General features: G+C 40.3%; 1 protein-coding gene across 3 annotated transcripts in view; it reads left to right on the top strand.

Annotated features, from left to right (window-relative positions):
* TRMT10A (tRNA methyltransferase 10 homolog A (S. cerevisiae)) overlaps positions 1-13,444 on the top strand; it is a 13,611-nt gene extending 167 nt beyond the window's left edge. Inside the window, exons 1-8 of one of the 3 annotated variants that reach the window (XM_010586180.1) lie at positions 7-156; positions 1,249-1,550; positions 2,581-2,743; positions 5,266-5,337; positions 5,770-5,844; positions 6,809-6,958; positions 8,146-8,251; positions 11,836-13,444. In XM_010586180.1, coding sequence (XP_010584482.1) covers positions 1,276-1,550; positions 2,581-2,743; positions 5,266-5,337; positions 5,770-5,844; positions 6,809-6,958; positions 8,146-8,251; positions 11,836-12,002 — 1,008 coding nt within the window. In that variant the 5' untranslated portion in view covers positions 7-156; positions 1,249-1,275 and the 3' untranslated portion in view covers positions 12,003-13,444. Of the gene's footprint in view, positions 1-6; positions 207-1,248; positions 1,551-2,580; positions 2,744-5,265; positions 5,338-5,769; positions 5,845-6,808; positions 6,959-8,145; positions 8,252-11,835 lie in introns of those variants that run through there. The other 2 variants (XM_010586181.1, XM_010586179.1) reach the window with 2 other exon arrangements.
* The last annotated feature ends 279 nt before the right edge of the window (positions 13,445-13,723 follow it).

Genomic DNA, 13,723 nt, shown 5'->3' with positions numbered 1-13,723 from the left:
TCGGCTTTTCTCTGAGGGAAGGCGGGGAAAATGGCGGCCTGGGGAGCGTGACACCCCCTCCCCACTGCCGGCTGTCGCTGCCGCCTGTGGCGGGCGGGTCACGGCCCTTCCCCGGGCCCTTGTGGGCGGAGGTGGCCGGTCCTGTGGAGTTATGAGGTACTTCGGCGCGTGAGCAAAAATAACGCGTGTGTTTCTATATATATAATGTGTGTATACATAGATACGTGTCTATATATAGATGTATGTGTGTCTATGTATATGTGTCTATATATACGTACACAGATGTACGTATAGAGCTCGGTATCCGCGGGGCGTGCACGCTGTGGCGGCTGCAGACGCACCTGTGCCGCGGCAGGCCGTGCCGTTTGGCACCCACAACCATCTCGGCTCCCTGGGCCTTAACGTCTTAACACCCCCAGGGAGGGAAACTGGGGCGTGTTAGCTAAAACACTTCTGGTTTGCTGGCGTTTTGTGTGTTTTTCCAGCTCTTCGGTTATTGAAGAAGCCAGGGGATTGTTTTTTCTGCATGTTGGCTCTGTCAGTGCAGCCTTCTCCAGTGAAGTAGTTATCCGTAGAAAACTACGCGGCTGTTGAGCACAGGGGAGCTACTACTATTGAAAAATAATACTTGTTATTGAAAAGGAGAGGGTATAATTGTAATTGATTTGAATGCAGAACGTTTTGCTGAGTTAACATTTCAGTCTGTTCATCCCCTTACTTGCTGTGTTTTGACCACTGACAGTGGCCAGCATCAGTGGTTGGCCAGTGTCTTTGGTTCTCAGAAGAAATAAAAATTAATTTTGAAGGTGTACAGCTTGTTCACAATTTTTTTCCCCCCAAAATGGCTTTAGTTATATCGCAAGATACCTCTTTAATTTTTTCTGTTTCTATGTTTGAAAATAGTTTGTGTACACATAATAGCACTGCTAATGGTTTTTCTTTTATGTTTAATCCAGCGTGATTCCCTGCTTTTATGCAGTTGTGTTTTCACAGTTTTTAATTGGAAACTGTTGAATAGCTGCAGATGTAGCAGGCAGAGTTTTAGACGTGATCTGAATACAGATTATAATCTCTCTAGTATTTTACATGTTACTGTTTGCAGAGGCACTAACCTAGCTTTAAACAAGAAAAGGCCATCTCTTACTTATTATTTTTAATTTATTCAGGTTTACAGTAGGTGTAGAGTAATATTTTTTCTAATTGCACTTCTTGTTAATAACACTCATACTATTGTTTTGTTTCTTACAGGATTGGTGAGGGAAGAGCTTGCTTTCAATGAAATATTTATCAAGTGTTGAGGAACAAATCAGGAAACCCAGCCAAAAGCTAATGTCATCAGAACCGCCAAGAGAAAGTCCAGAGGTGCCAACAGAAAACACCATGTCTCCTGAAGTTCCTGATGTGGAAGGAAAGGTGAAGTCAAGTGACAGTCCAGTAGAGAGACAGGAGGCAGGCTCAGACAAGGAAGAATGCCTTGAGCCCATGTCCAAGAGGCAAAGGAAGAAGCTGTTGAAGCAGAAACAGTGGGAAGAACAGAAAGATCTACGGAGGTATGGTTTGCAAAATAGCTTTTGTAGGATCATGTGTAGTATTGAGTGCTAATAATAATGATGTGTCAGCAGAATTTGCGTGTGGATTGCTTTAGCAAATCAAGGCAGTTGAACTAGTTTTCTCCCATGCCAGGTTTAAAGCAGTAGTCACAGGCTACTCCATCTGCATATGAAGAAGCTATAAAGGTAAGCATTCTCTCTTCATACTAGAAGTGTTCCTCAACTTGAAGAGGATATCAGGAGGGATTCAAACTTGCAAGTTTTTGGTTTGTTGGAGGGGAGAAGTAACATGTGGCTTTGTCCCTTTCTGAATGGGCTGCGCCCTCTTTCCCCAGTGCTGTCAGACTTGGTGAATCTTACAAAGTCAGTGAATAAAAAAAATTTCTTTTGACACATGAAATGCTCTGCTGTAAGTTATGTTGACTTATAACCTGTTAAAATAGTTTTGGAAGATGATGAGCTTCTGTTTTATTCTGTTGAGAGAAACCTTATCTGCAAATGGGCTGATGGTGGTTTATCCTTGTCCTGCTGAATGCAAAGTGTTCCTCCCCTAGAGAGTGGCTGTTAAAGTTGCTGTCTCCGAAATCTGATCTCCTAACTGCCTGCTCCCATCAGGGGAACAGAGGGAAGAAACAATTGTTTCAGAAGTCTTTTGAAAAACTTGAAACAGGAGGTAAATTGCCTTCCACGTTCTGATTCCGATAGTGCAATTTTGGCAATCTTTTTGGTTGTTTCTGTTATGAGACCTGACTCGGAGCACCCGTAAATCCATGAAACTCCCACTATTCACTTCGTTGAATTTGTGTCAGATGTCTGTCTTTGTAGGTATATACAGAACTTCACAAAGACGGGGGGTGTGTTTCATGCTGGTATCAGCCTAGCACAAATGGAAGCAACAGGATAAGTTTAAACTACCACAGTCATGGGACAACCACCTTGATCGTAGAAGTATGCATTTGTGTGCATAACACGTGCCTCAGCAGATTTGGCAGCACTTTTTGAAGATGTATTTGTTTGTTTGTCTATTTAGGCAGAAACGAAAAGAAAAACGCCAGAAGAGAAAACTAGAACGTCAGTCAAAATCGGACTCCAGTAGTGAAGTGAATGACAGAAAGCGTATGCGAAGGGAAGTTGTTCCTAGTACACTTCGCCTCATTGTGGACTGCAGCTTTGATGACCTGATGGTGCTAAAGGTAAAAGAAACTTACTCTTCACATACAAATGTTGAAAGGTTCTCCAGTGACAGTGCTGATGCAATGTCAGAGCACAAAAACTGGAGAGCAGCTTGTGGAGGACAGTTAGCATGTTTCAGATTGTGGTGACTCCCAGACCTGCTTAGGTCAGTTGCTGAATTTTTTAGGGTTTGGAATGTATGTTTATATAAGCTTGCCAAAGATTTTTGTTTGCCTTCATGGAGATGCGGTAAGTTGGTTTGATTCCAAAAACAGGAATATAGAAACAGTTTGTGCCATATGTTCACCATGAAGCTACACACAGTTCTGCCTCAAAATGGTTTTGCTAGAGGGGCTGCAAATGCCCCATCAAGTTACTTTCTCTTTCAAAGTGGACCTAAGGCTCCCAGCCATGTTAGTAAGTATGTGTGGAAATAAGAATTTTGAGTATTAGGAGGATACTGAGCTTTTCCTCTCAGTCACACGAGAGGTAGTTGGGATAGGAGGACGCTATTCAGCCTGTCTCTAAAATTTTAGCATGGATGAAAGAACGAGTCAGATGGTCACAGTGTAGGTAAATGTTGTGGTTTAACCACAGCCGGCAGCTAAGCACCACACAGCCGCTTACTCAGTCCCCCCCAGTGGGATGGGGGAGAGAATCGGAAGAGTAGAAGTGAGAAAACTCATGGGTTGAGATAAAGACAGATTAGTAAGTAAAGCGAAAGCCACGCACACAAGCAAGGAAAAACAAGGAATTCATTCACCTCTTCCCATCGGCAGGCAGGTGTTCAGCCATCTCCAGGAAAGCAGGGCTCCATCACGCGGAACGGTTACTTGGGAAGACAAACGCCATCGCTCTGAACGTCCCCCCCTTCCTCCTTCTTCCCCCAGCTTTATCTGCTGAGGACAATGTCATATGGTCTGGGATATCCCTTGGGTCAGCTGGGGTCAGGTGGGTCCCAGCTGTGTCCCCTCCCAACTTCTTGTGCCCCCCCAGCCTCCTCGCTGGTGGGGTGGGTTGAGAGGCAGAAAAGGCCTTGGCTCTGTGTAAGCCCTGCTCAGCAGTAACGAAAACATCCCTGTGTTATCAACACTGTTTCCAGCACAAATCCAAAGCATAGCCCCATACTAGCTACTATGAAGAACATTAACTCTATCCCAGCCAAAACCAGCACTGTAAATATGAGAAAGATCAATATGATACCCAACCACTGGTCAAGGTGCTTGGTGTGGTGTTTGAGATCAAAACAGCTTTAACTCTACTAGGAAAGTATGTTAATCTGCAGCCTCCTGTAAGAGTGCAGCCTTTGGTTTCTGAGGCAGACCTCTCCCCTCCCTGTTACTCTGAGCCTTTCTGCTGTTGCCAGGGACTTCACTGCTCTGCAAGACTGCTTGAATTCAAGCTTTCTCAAAGCCCATCTGGCTACTTGCTGAGTGTAATGCAGAGCACATATAGCACTAATGGATACTACTGCCACTCACCACAAAATTTTGGGGAAGCTCCAGTTGGTGTTTTGGCACTTGGTTCTCTGAGGAGTCCTTCAGCAGTGCCCCAGAAGAGACAAGAGGACTCCCTTGATAGTTTTGGAGATGCTGGCTGGGTGTTTCCGGCTGAGCTTCATCCTTCATAAAACACATTTCCTTCCTTAGTCAGGCAGAGCCCCTGTTAGGCCTGGTATAAAAACTGGCACTTCTGCAGGTGTTTAGGAAGGGTGAAGTGTTGTAAGTGAAGATGGTTGTGGCCTTTAGCAATGGGGTTAATTAGATGCTTTCTCTACTGCCTGTAAAAACTTGCATTGCAGTATTGTAGTGATAAAGTCTAGTTTACTTGAAATCCTTTGGAGATACCAAAACGTTTTCAAAGCACTACATGAATCAAAGCAATATAATGATGTTTCATTTTAAAATGGGAATCAGTTATATTTACAAAACCATGCTTTTGGGGCACTGAGAATAAAACTACGTAATGTACCTTACGAAGAACATAATTGGCTAAAAATTAAGTCTGCTGCATTTTAAGTAGTACTAGTTAACTGTTGTCCAAATTGTCAGGTCAAAATGCTGGAGCCAGCCACTAAATTATTTGCATTGGTCTGTGGTTCTTCAAGTTAATTATGCATGTTTAATTTTCTTAAATATAAACTGTATATTCTCAGGATTTTCCCATGGGTGAAAGACTGAGTATTGTCACAGTGATAAATCTGCTTGGTTCCTCAGATTAATTTTAACCATGTTATTACATATAATTAAATCCCAGTGATTTTTGTTTGTTTTGTTTATTTCCTAGAATAATGCAAATCAAGCACATGCATAGAGGTGTCTAAATAGACTTTTGAGGAAGATGTGTGTGTCTCCTTGTCAGCATAATCCCTTCACAACGGCTGTTTTTTCTCTCAGGGTTTGATGTCCACACTCTCTCAGTAGTCACTTTTGCCAGTTAAAAGCTTCCTTTTTCTCTCTTTAGCTTCTGACTGGCTCATGATAAAGCATTTTGTGGTGGTCTGTCTGAAGGACTATGTAAAAACAAATTGTGTTGTATACAGGATGTTAAGAAGCTTCACAAGCAAATTCAGAGATGTTATGCAGAAAACCGCAAAGCATTTCATCCTGTGCAGGTATGTTTAACAACCTGAGAACTGTAGCAGAAAAAAAAATACTTAAACTGCCTATTTTTAATAAGAAAATTACTTCTATTCTAATAGATTAGTTTTCAACCCACATGTTATAAAAATCCCCGTATATATGAAGAAGTATGTGCAAACAGATGAAGAGTGCCAGATACTGGCATGCCGCTGAGATACTGTTGATACTCAGTTTTATCTGTGACAGATTTAAAAAACAAAAAAAAAAAAAGAGACTGTAAGTGCGTATTTGTCTTTTAAATGTGTCACTAACTGTATGAATAAGGTCTTAGTACCACTTTCGGCTAAAAAGTGATTAAGAGTTTTAGCTAATAGTTAAGGGTAGAAAAAGTCTTGTACAGAGAGGAAACAGATTGGCCTATTAACATTTCAGTATTTTGTACCTCTTGTTTGTTCTTTTTGAAGTTTTACTTGACCAGCCATGGGGGACAGTTGAAGAGCAACATGAATGAAAATGACAAAGGATGGGTGAACTGGAAGGTGAATAATAGGCTATTTCTGTAAAAAGAGAAAAAGGAGTCTTGATTATAGCTGCTAACTAGGTTGTTAGTTGTGAAGGACCTGTGCTTTTTCCACGTGCTTCATCAGAGTAATAGCATATTAGAAATAGTGTGGCTCTTTGTGCTTTTAAATAAGCCAAAGACTGCTTGTCTTGAATTAGTTTGGTTTTTTGCTTGAAAAACTCCACACACATCCATTTTCACATGTTTATATTGAACAGATTCCATTTTCTGATAGACTAAGCAAGACTACTTGGTTTAGGCAGTTCTGAGAGTCATCTGTCTTGACAGTGCTCTTTTTTTCTTGGCGAAAAATAAGACTTTGAAGTCAGGATGCGATTCTCTTTGTGTGCACCTTCACTTCCATTATGTTGCCTCTCAACACTGAAGTGTTCTTTAGAGAAGTAGCTTGTCTTGTGGTCAAACTCATGTTGGTTTTCCTTGCAACTCCCTATTAAACCAGTATTCCAACAACTTGAAATGAAGAGCACTTTGCAAAATAAAAACAGTTCTACTTTCAGTATGTCTTGTGTGATAGCTGCTTTGCAAAAGCATAGCATAAACCTCTCATATCAAGCAAGTAATGTTAACTAAGCATTTACTTCTGGTTTCACTTTTTTTAGAAAGGTAAACTTGAAAACTATTTGGATCCATAGGAGAAATATGGTAGCATTTGAAGGGAATCACAAGAACTTAAGGATTTGTAAAGTCTTTTGGGGGTTTCAGAAAATTTCCTGATGATTTTTACAAGTTGGTCCTGTAGGGACTGTGGATGATTTAAGCAGAAATCAGTCTGCGCTGTGCTACGTACTTAAACATGGATAAGGGATATGGAATGACTGCATGCTATTGTATTTATTTTTGCTGGTTCCATCTTGGGTCTGTAAAGTTTGCCCAGCAATTCATCAGTTGACTGTAACTTCTTTCAAATACCTTTTTTTGAGGATATCCAAATTAGAACTGAGCACTATAGTGAGTTAATAAAGAAGGAAGACCTAGTATATCTTACGTCAGATTCCCCGGACATTCTCAGTGAGCTTGATGAGAAGAAAGCCTATGTGATTGGAGGACTGGTGGATCACAATCACCACAAGGTAAACTGTGGGTCTGTTTCTTTACAGCTCCTTTTTTTTTTTTTTTGGCACCTTATTTGACATTAATGCTGTTCATATTGTTCAGATGTAAACTAACAAAAATAAATAACAAAAAAACTTCTTCAAAAAAGACTTCAAAAAAATTTTGAAGAAATGGGAAAAAAAACTTGTGGTGGTAACAGTGGCTTGTGTTCCAGAGTGCAGACATGCTGAGCTTTTTAGGATTTTATCTTTTCATTTTAAATATAGGAATGGAATTAATAACACTGCTCAGCTTACTGAGGGCCATATTTTCAGACAGAAGGGTTTGGTTTCTGTTCATGCACTTGTGTGTGTGTGCGCACACTTGTATGTGCACGTGCCCAAATATAGACGAAGAACAGTGCTTGAATCTTGGATGTCCTTTTTTAATAAATTTGCACGTCAGGAGAACTTGGCTAAGTAACACACATGCGTCAGGGATCTGGTTTCATACCTGTACATGGGAGCGTGCTCTGTGGACCTGGAATGTCATAGAGAATGCAGCTGGGAAATTAAAGCACTGTTACTGCTTTTCTTCAGAGACACTCCTGTGTAATTTCTGGTGACATGTTTAATATTTCAATGTGATGCTAAAAAAAGGGATGGATCTTAAGCCTTACCAAATGATACTTCAGCAGTTAGTCCACAGTTAAAGGCTAGGAGGGAGCTAAAGCAGATCCTTTATATAGCCATTATGGTATAAAGTATTTACACAATTTTAAAGGGGTTTTTTTTTTCCCCCATTTTGGGCACAGGAGTTGCCAGGTTTAAAAAAGCAAACAAAATTTCTTTATCCTTTACTCTTCCTCTGAAAAAATAACCAGTTACTGCAATCTGAGTAACTTTGTATTTAAGTATAAACTTGCCTTTAAAACAGGCTATGGCTGACACTTTCTAGAGCTGCAGGTGTATGAATAAATCTTAATTACAATCTTTTTGACCAAACATCACAGTGTGACATATATTCAAAGTAGTAAGTTTCCAAAGGTAGCACTTGAAGCAGCTACTGTCTAACCCAGGTAAGTTTCTTTTTGTAAATATCTTCTAAAGCAAGATCATGGCAGCGCTGGCAAAACTCTTGCCAGAAAATGATACTTGTAGTAATCTGTATGGGCTGATCTGAAATGGTGATTCTCAGTCCAGTTGTCTTGGTGTCTTTCCCACAGGGAATTACTTACAAAAAAGCTGTAGAGCAGGGAATTGGTCATGCACAGCTTCCACTTGGAAACTTTGTCAAGATGAACAGTCGGAAAGTGTTAGCTGTCAATCATGGTAAGTTTTAAATCACAAAATAATGGCGTTATTATAGAATATACCCACGATATTCAGAATTTGAACCCTCAAAATGTGCACTGTAGTGCAGATACCTAAATCTTATTTTATTATGTTATTATTTCTTGAATCTAGTTGCCTTTGGGATACAGTAATTGCCCTGACCTTTAAATATTTTAGATATGGTTAAATGTAAAGGATGGTGTCTTAGCCACTTAGAAGTGCACCTCCTACTCTGTTGACTTGTCCCATGAGTAATTTTGGCATTCTTACCATCCTGGTCTTGTTTCCAGACTTATGTATAGGTGAGTAAAAAGTTGGAAACTATCCTGTGTATTTTATCCCAGGGGAGGATAAATGTTTGTGATGTTTTCATCTCTTTGGACAGCTGTGTTCAGCAGTAACTGCTTAGGTACCTGTAGGCTCACCTCATTTGGTATCAGCAGTACTCTATCTGCTGAGCTTTCATAACTGTATTTTTGCCTGGCTTCCTGATTCTGATTGAAGTATACAATTGCTTAACCAAGTCTTGAATCCCACTCCTTTTGAACTTTCAGTTTTATTATTAGATTATATTTCAGTGTCATTAAGCAAACATACATGCAAAATGGAGCCTACTCAGACCTTTATGGAATTTTTTGACATGGTGTCCAAGTCTTTATTTTGCCCCACTTCAGGTTCTTTTATTTATCTCACCTTGCTTTATTTGAAGTTTATTTTATTATGTAACACATTGCTCGATGATAACTTTATTTTCTTAAAATGCCATTGATTCAGGAGATATGTATTTGCATGACAGTAATGATTATTTAAATGTGGAGGAGAATATAGTATATCACTGGATTAAAAATTGTCAAACCCCATGTATTTGTAGATCTTACATGTTTCTAAAACTTGATCTTTAAGTGTTGCTTTATATAGACAAGAAGAGGACTTCATGTGTTATTCATCAAAAGTTACAGCTGTAGCTTTGTACTGGAGTTTACTGCAGTAATCTTATACTGACCTCTAGCGTCAACATTTCTGGAGGCTGTCTTCTACATGTCTGAGCACTGGGTATAAAACTGGGTCACTTACACTGGGGCTTTCATTTATCTGCTTAATGGTCTTGTTTCTTGTGCCAGACTTTTAGGCACCTGATTTCACTGCAGTTTAGTTGGCCAGATTTCATTTTGCATGAGCTTGTCTTCCCTTGCCCTTTGAAAACATTTTCAAATTGCAGCTGAAAGGCTCTTAACCCACATTCCTTTTTTAAGGTAAAGATTATACTATAGCAGTATTTTGCTTAAGGTTTTGGGGCAGGAAAATAAACACAACTCTGCCACCACCAAAAGTAGAGGTACCTTTAGCAGTTGTAATTAAGGCTCTGGTATATATTGTAACCCTAATAGCTTACAACCTAAATCCAGAAAGACAGCTTTCAAGGGAGTAAGGCATGAGTAAGGTGGACAGAATCAAGCTGCCTCTCAAATCTCGTGTTATAAATTTTGTGTAAGCGAGAAGGATATTTGCACTGAGGTGTTTGTATTTTGCTGTGAGTACATCCACCTCGCTGCTTTGTGTAACTGTGTAATTGCTCACCCTTCCTCTTTTGATTTGGTTGTTCTGGCCTCTTGAGTTCCCACCCTTGGTGCCAAAGTTGCAGCTAGCAGAGGACAGTACAGGGCTCACCAGATGAGACCGGGACCTGCCTGGTCTCTGCCTGGTGGAACTACTTTTGATACGTGTGAATTTGGAAGGTCCTGTAGAAGAAGAAACTCTTTCTGAACTGCCTTCTCAGTGTTTGAAGCACTTTAATTAAATGGGCCCTCTTGTGGCTGGAGGTTGACAGCGTCGTTAACAGGGATTCGCTTCCTTTTTACTTATTTATTTATAATCCTTCTCTCTTGGGATCGCGTCTCCATATATTTCCACAGTGCCTGCATTGCCATGTTAAAATGGCATGAGGAACACATGTATGTGTGAAATATTTGATGCTAGAAAACTGACACAGCGTAAGATGAGACATTTTTTTAAGTCCATCTGGAATTACAAAACTTGAAAGATTTGAGATCTATGTAAAAGACTGTATTGCAAAACACAACTGCAAGTGTGGCTGAGAGAGTTTGTTTTCTTCTGTTCAGGTTTGTATCCCAAGGCTAATACTTTGTAATATATGTTACAGGACCATACTGCTTCATTCCAGTCTGCAATGATGTCTACCAACTGTTCCCACTGCCTTTTTCTGTCCTTGTGTAATATTTTTGTTGCTATTGCAGCCCATCATAGAAGCCTCTGTTCTCCTGTGGAAGCCACTCTCTTTCCATCAGTTCTGTTTTTACTATGCAGATAAAGGAATTTCCAAAGCTAGGGAGAAGAAATGTGCTCTTGATACTTTTATTGTTTCTTAAGCCAGCATTTTTGCCTCAGATGTTTTCTGCAGTAACTTACAGTGGTATTAATATAGTCTTTCGAGTGCTCATACCTTCACAGTACATTTCAGGTGAATAACCTGCTTAGTAAAATGGTCAACTCTTCAATATCAGTGTCACAGAGAGCAGCTGGCTGTCCAGTAAACCTGGATCCAGGAAACCTCTAGTAAATGTGACACTTTTCTGTAACTTGACTCTCAGTGAGTATGAGATCCATGCTGCTCCTCCCTTTCTGAACGCCTGCCTAACTCTCTGTAAGGTGTTTTTTTTCCCTCCACAGCTCCTTTGATCCTTTCTCATATGCTGTTGCTTGGCATTGAGAATACTTGTGCTGGGAGTATTCTTTGAAGTTAGCATTCTCCAGTGGTGTTAGCACTATTCCTGTAGCCCCAAGCTTGAAGAGCCACCGTTCTGTCCCAGATTTCTCATCCAAGTCTGGCTTACTCACCAGCCATAGGGCCTCCTCCTACCTTCCCTGATGCTGCTGAGCCACAATCTGTGTTGAAAAGTTTTTTGGATAGCCTGGGATTTTTCTAAGTAGGAATTTGCAGATGAATTTTGTATATAATGCAGTTTGGAGCTATTGTCAATCAGGGAAAGTTTTCGGAGCTGAAACGGGAGTAGGAGGGTGAGTGTATGGTTAGCGTAATAGAAGCAGCAAGAAAGGGTCACAGAATTGGAGGCTAATAAGGATTTTTGCCATAAGCTCAGATGGAAATGAAAGAGAAAGCTAATTATAGCAGGTTTTAGGAAGACTTTGGGCTGTCCATGTGTTAGGGAGGGGACAAAGTCATTGTTAAAGTGCATCCACAGCAGTACTGTCAAACATGAGAAGGCATTAGTGCCTGTATAGATGGCACTGGTGAGACTTGAAGTACTGTGGGGACATTTCTTTCTATCCCTGAGAGAAATTAATACAAACTGGAGCCACTGCAGAAAAGCACTGCTGTAGTAAATGTCTTACAACTGGAGACTCAAAGCGTGCTTGGCTTTAGACTGCAGCAGTAGCAGAATTGCCTTGTCTGCTTCTGCCTGTACTTCATCAACTTTACTCTGAAGATGCCACAACCGAATGCCTGTAAACCTCTGTAAAGATGGATTTGGGGGTGTGTTCCTATCAGCAGTTCATTTATCTCCCTGTAGAAGAGCTGATGGTCTTTCTTGATGTTGCAGTGTTTGAGATCATCCTTGCATACCTGGAGAAGAGAGACTGGAAGGAGGCCTTTTTCAGTGTCTTGCCACAGCGGAAAGGGGCTGTTCCTTTGGGAGAAGCCAATGATTCGTCCAAACATGCTCTGTCTGGAAAAGAAGATAAAGACAATGACTCAGAGAGCAACTAGGCTTCAGAATGAGACGATGGGAAAGATGAGACATGCAGTTCATGGGATAAAACTGGGACGTGAAGTAGTTACACTCCAAAGACCGTCTGCTGCCCTTGTGATACTGAATTGTCTCAATGCTTGGTAGTTCCATAGTTGGCCCAGAGTTGTTTCTGGACATGAAGGGTAAAGATAAATGCAGTTTTTTTACCCTGAAACTTCCCTATTAATAGCTTTTAAAAAAAATAAATTAATGGCAAATGCAGAATTTTATTTTGTTTCCCAAGGAAGCTATTTAATTTTTTTTTTTTTATATTTTTTTTTACATACCAAGTAGGGTGTATTACCCAAGAGCATTAGTAGTTACTATTTTAAAGTACGCATTATTCTCCATTTCTGCTCTAAGTTTTCTTAAAAGCAGTGAATGACAAGCGTTGCTGTGGCCTCAAAACCTGTACCACTAGTGCCTGTTGCAAAGTGTGTGTGAACACTCAAACAAACAAAAATTCTAATTTTCCTGAGCATCTCAACAGACAATCACAAGCAACTGAACTGCCTTTATCAGCTGAGCCACACTGATTTATATACTGTGTTTAGTTAGCTGAGGTCAGTAGGTGAAATACGAGTGTGGAGTTAAGCCAATGCTTTATACTTCAGCTTCAGTGGGATGGATGTCTGCACAAGTGCAAATCATGTGCCTTGGTTGGCATGTGGTGCATGTTGAGCTGAGATGACACAATCACTTTTGATTACTTCTTGATCCTCTTAGCAAAATTTATCACACATCCTCAGAACAATACCAGGAGACAGGAACTCTTTCATACATGTCACTTATTCAGTTTCAGTATACCTGTTTTATCACATGATCCTGTACGTATTGTTTGTCAGTATTCTTCCTTTAAAAAAAAAATGTTATAGTCTCAGTCTTGGCTGGATGTTCTGATTCAACTTATTTCTAACTGACTTAAGTGCTTTTGCAAAGTACTGAAATGGACACCTTGGAAATGTGGCTTCACTTCACCCCTGTGAGCCTGCCCCATCCCTTTCTTCTGTAGGGACTAGGCAGGCAGCTGCAGTTTCTGAATGAGTACAGCTTTCATATAGGTCAGCTGAAGGGTGTAAGAACACATCCTCGTAACTGTTCATCTCTGCTGAGCTGGAATCAGAGAGCTGATCCAAGTATGACTTGGCTTGTATCCGTTTTTATTCCTCCCTCTGTTGTTACTGCTTTCACATGGAGACTAGAAGTGGGATTCCTATAGGTCCCTATGGTCTGTAAAGGGTTGGCTGGTTATGGCTTTATACGCTTAGTGCACTTCTCTCTATACTTTTTAAATAACCATAGAAAAGTTTCTTCTGTTAAAAGTGTGGAATGTGGTTTGTTGCTCAAGTAATGTGGCTTTTTTTGTTAGGCTTTACAAAAATGTGATTGCTTTTGTTCCAGAAACTAGATCAGCTTTTTCATAAAAGCATTGCTGTTTTTACTTCTGTAACAAAAAGTGCAGCATAAGTATACCTACCATGTATTACACTGATTCTCTGATATAAATGTGTAAAGCAGTGAAATTACAAGGAGTAACATCTTTACAGCTGAGGTTCTGCATGTTAATGCACATAACACCTATTAAACCTAACCTAAGACTCTTCAGTCTCCTTAAGGTTTTCTTAAGACCGTTTCATACACGTGCCTCATTTACTCAGGCTTGAGAGTGCAAGAGCAGATTGCATAGACAAAGTGGGGT

The sequence above is a fragment of the Haliaeetus leucocephalus genome, unplaced genomic scaffold (genome assembly GCF_000737465.1).
Source record: "Haliaeetus leucocephalus isolate CR32 unplaced genomic scaffold, Haliaeetus_leucocephalus-4.0 Scaffold140, whole genome shotgun sequence".
NCBI classification, from domain to species: Eukaryota; Metazoa; Chordata; class Aves; order Accipitriformes; family Accipitridae; genus Haliaeetus; species Haliaeetus leucocephalus.
Note: the sequence above shows the minus strand (reverse complement) of the source record. Positions and strands in the feature narration are given on the sequence as shown.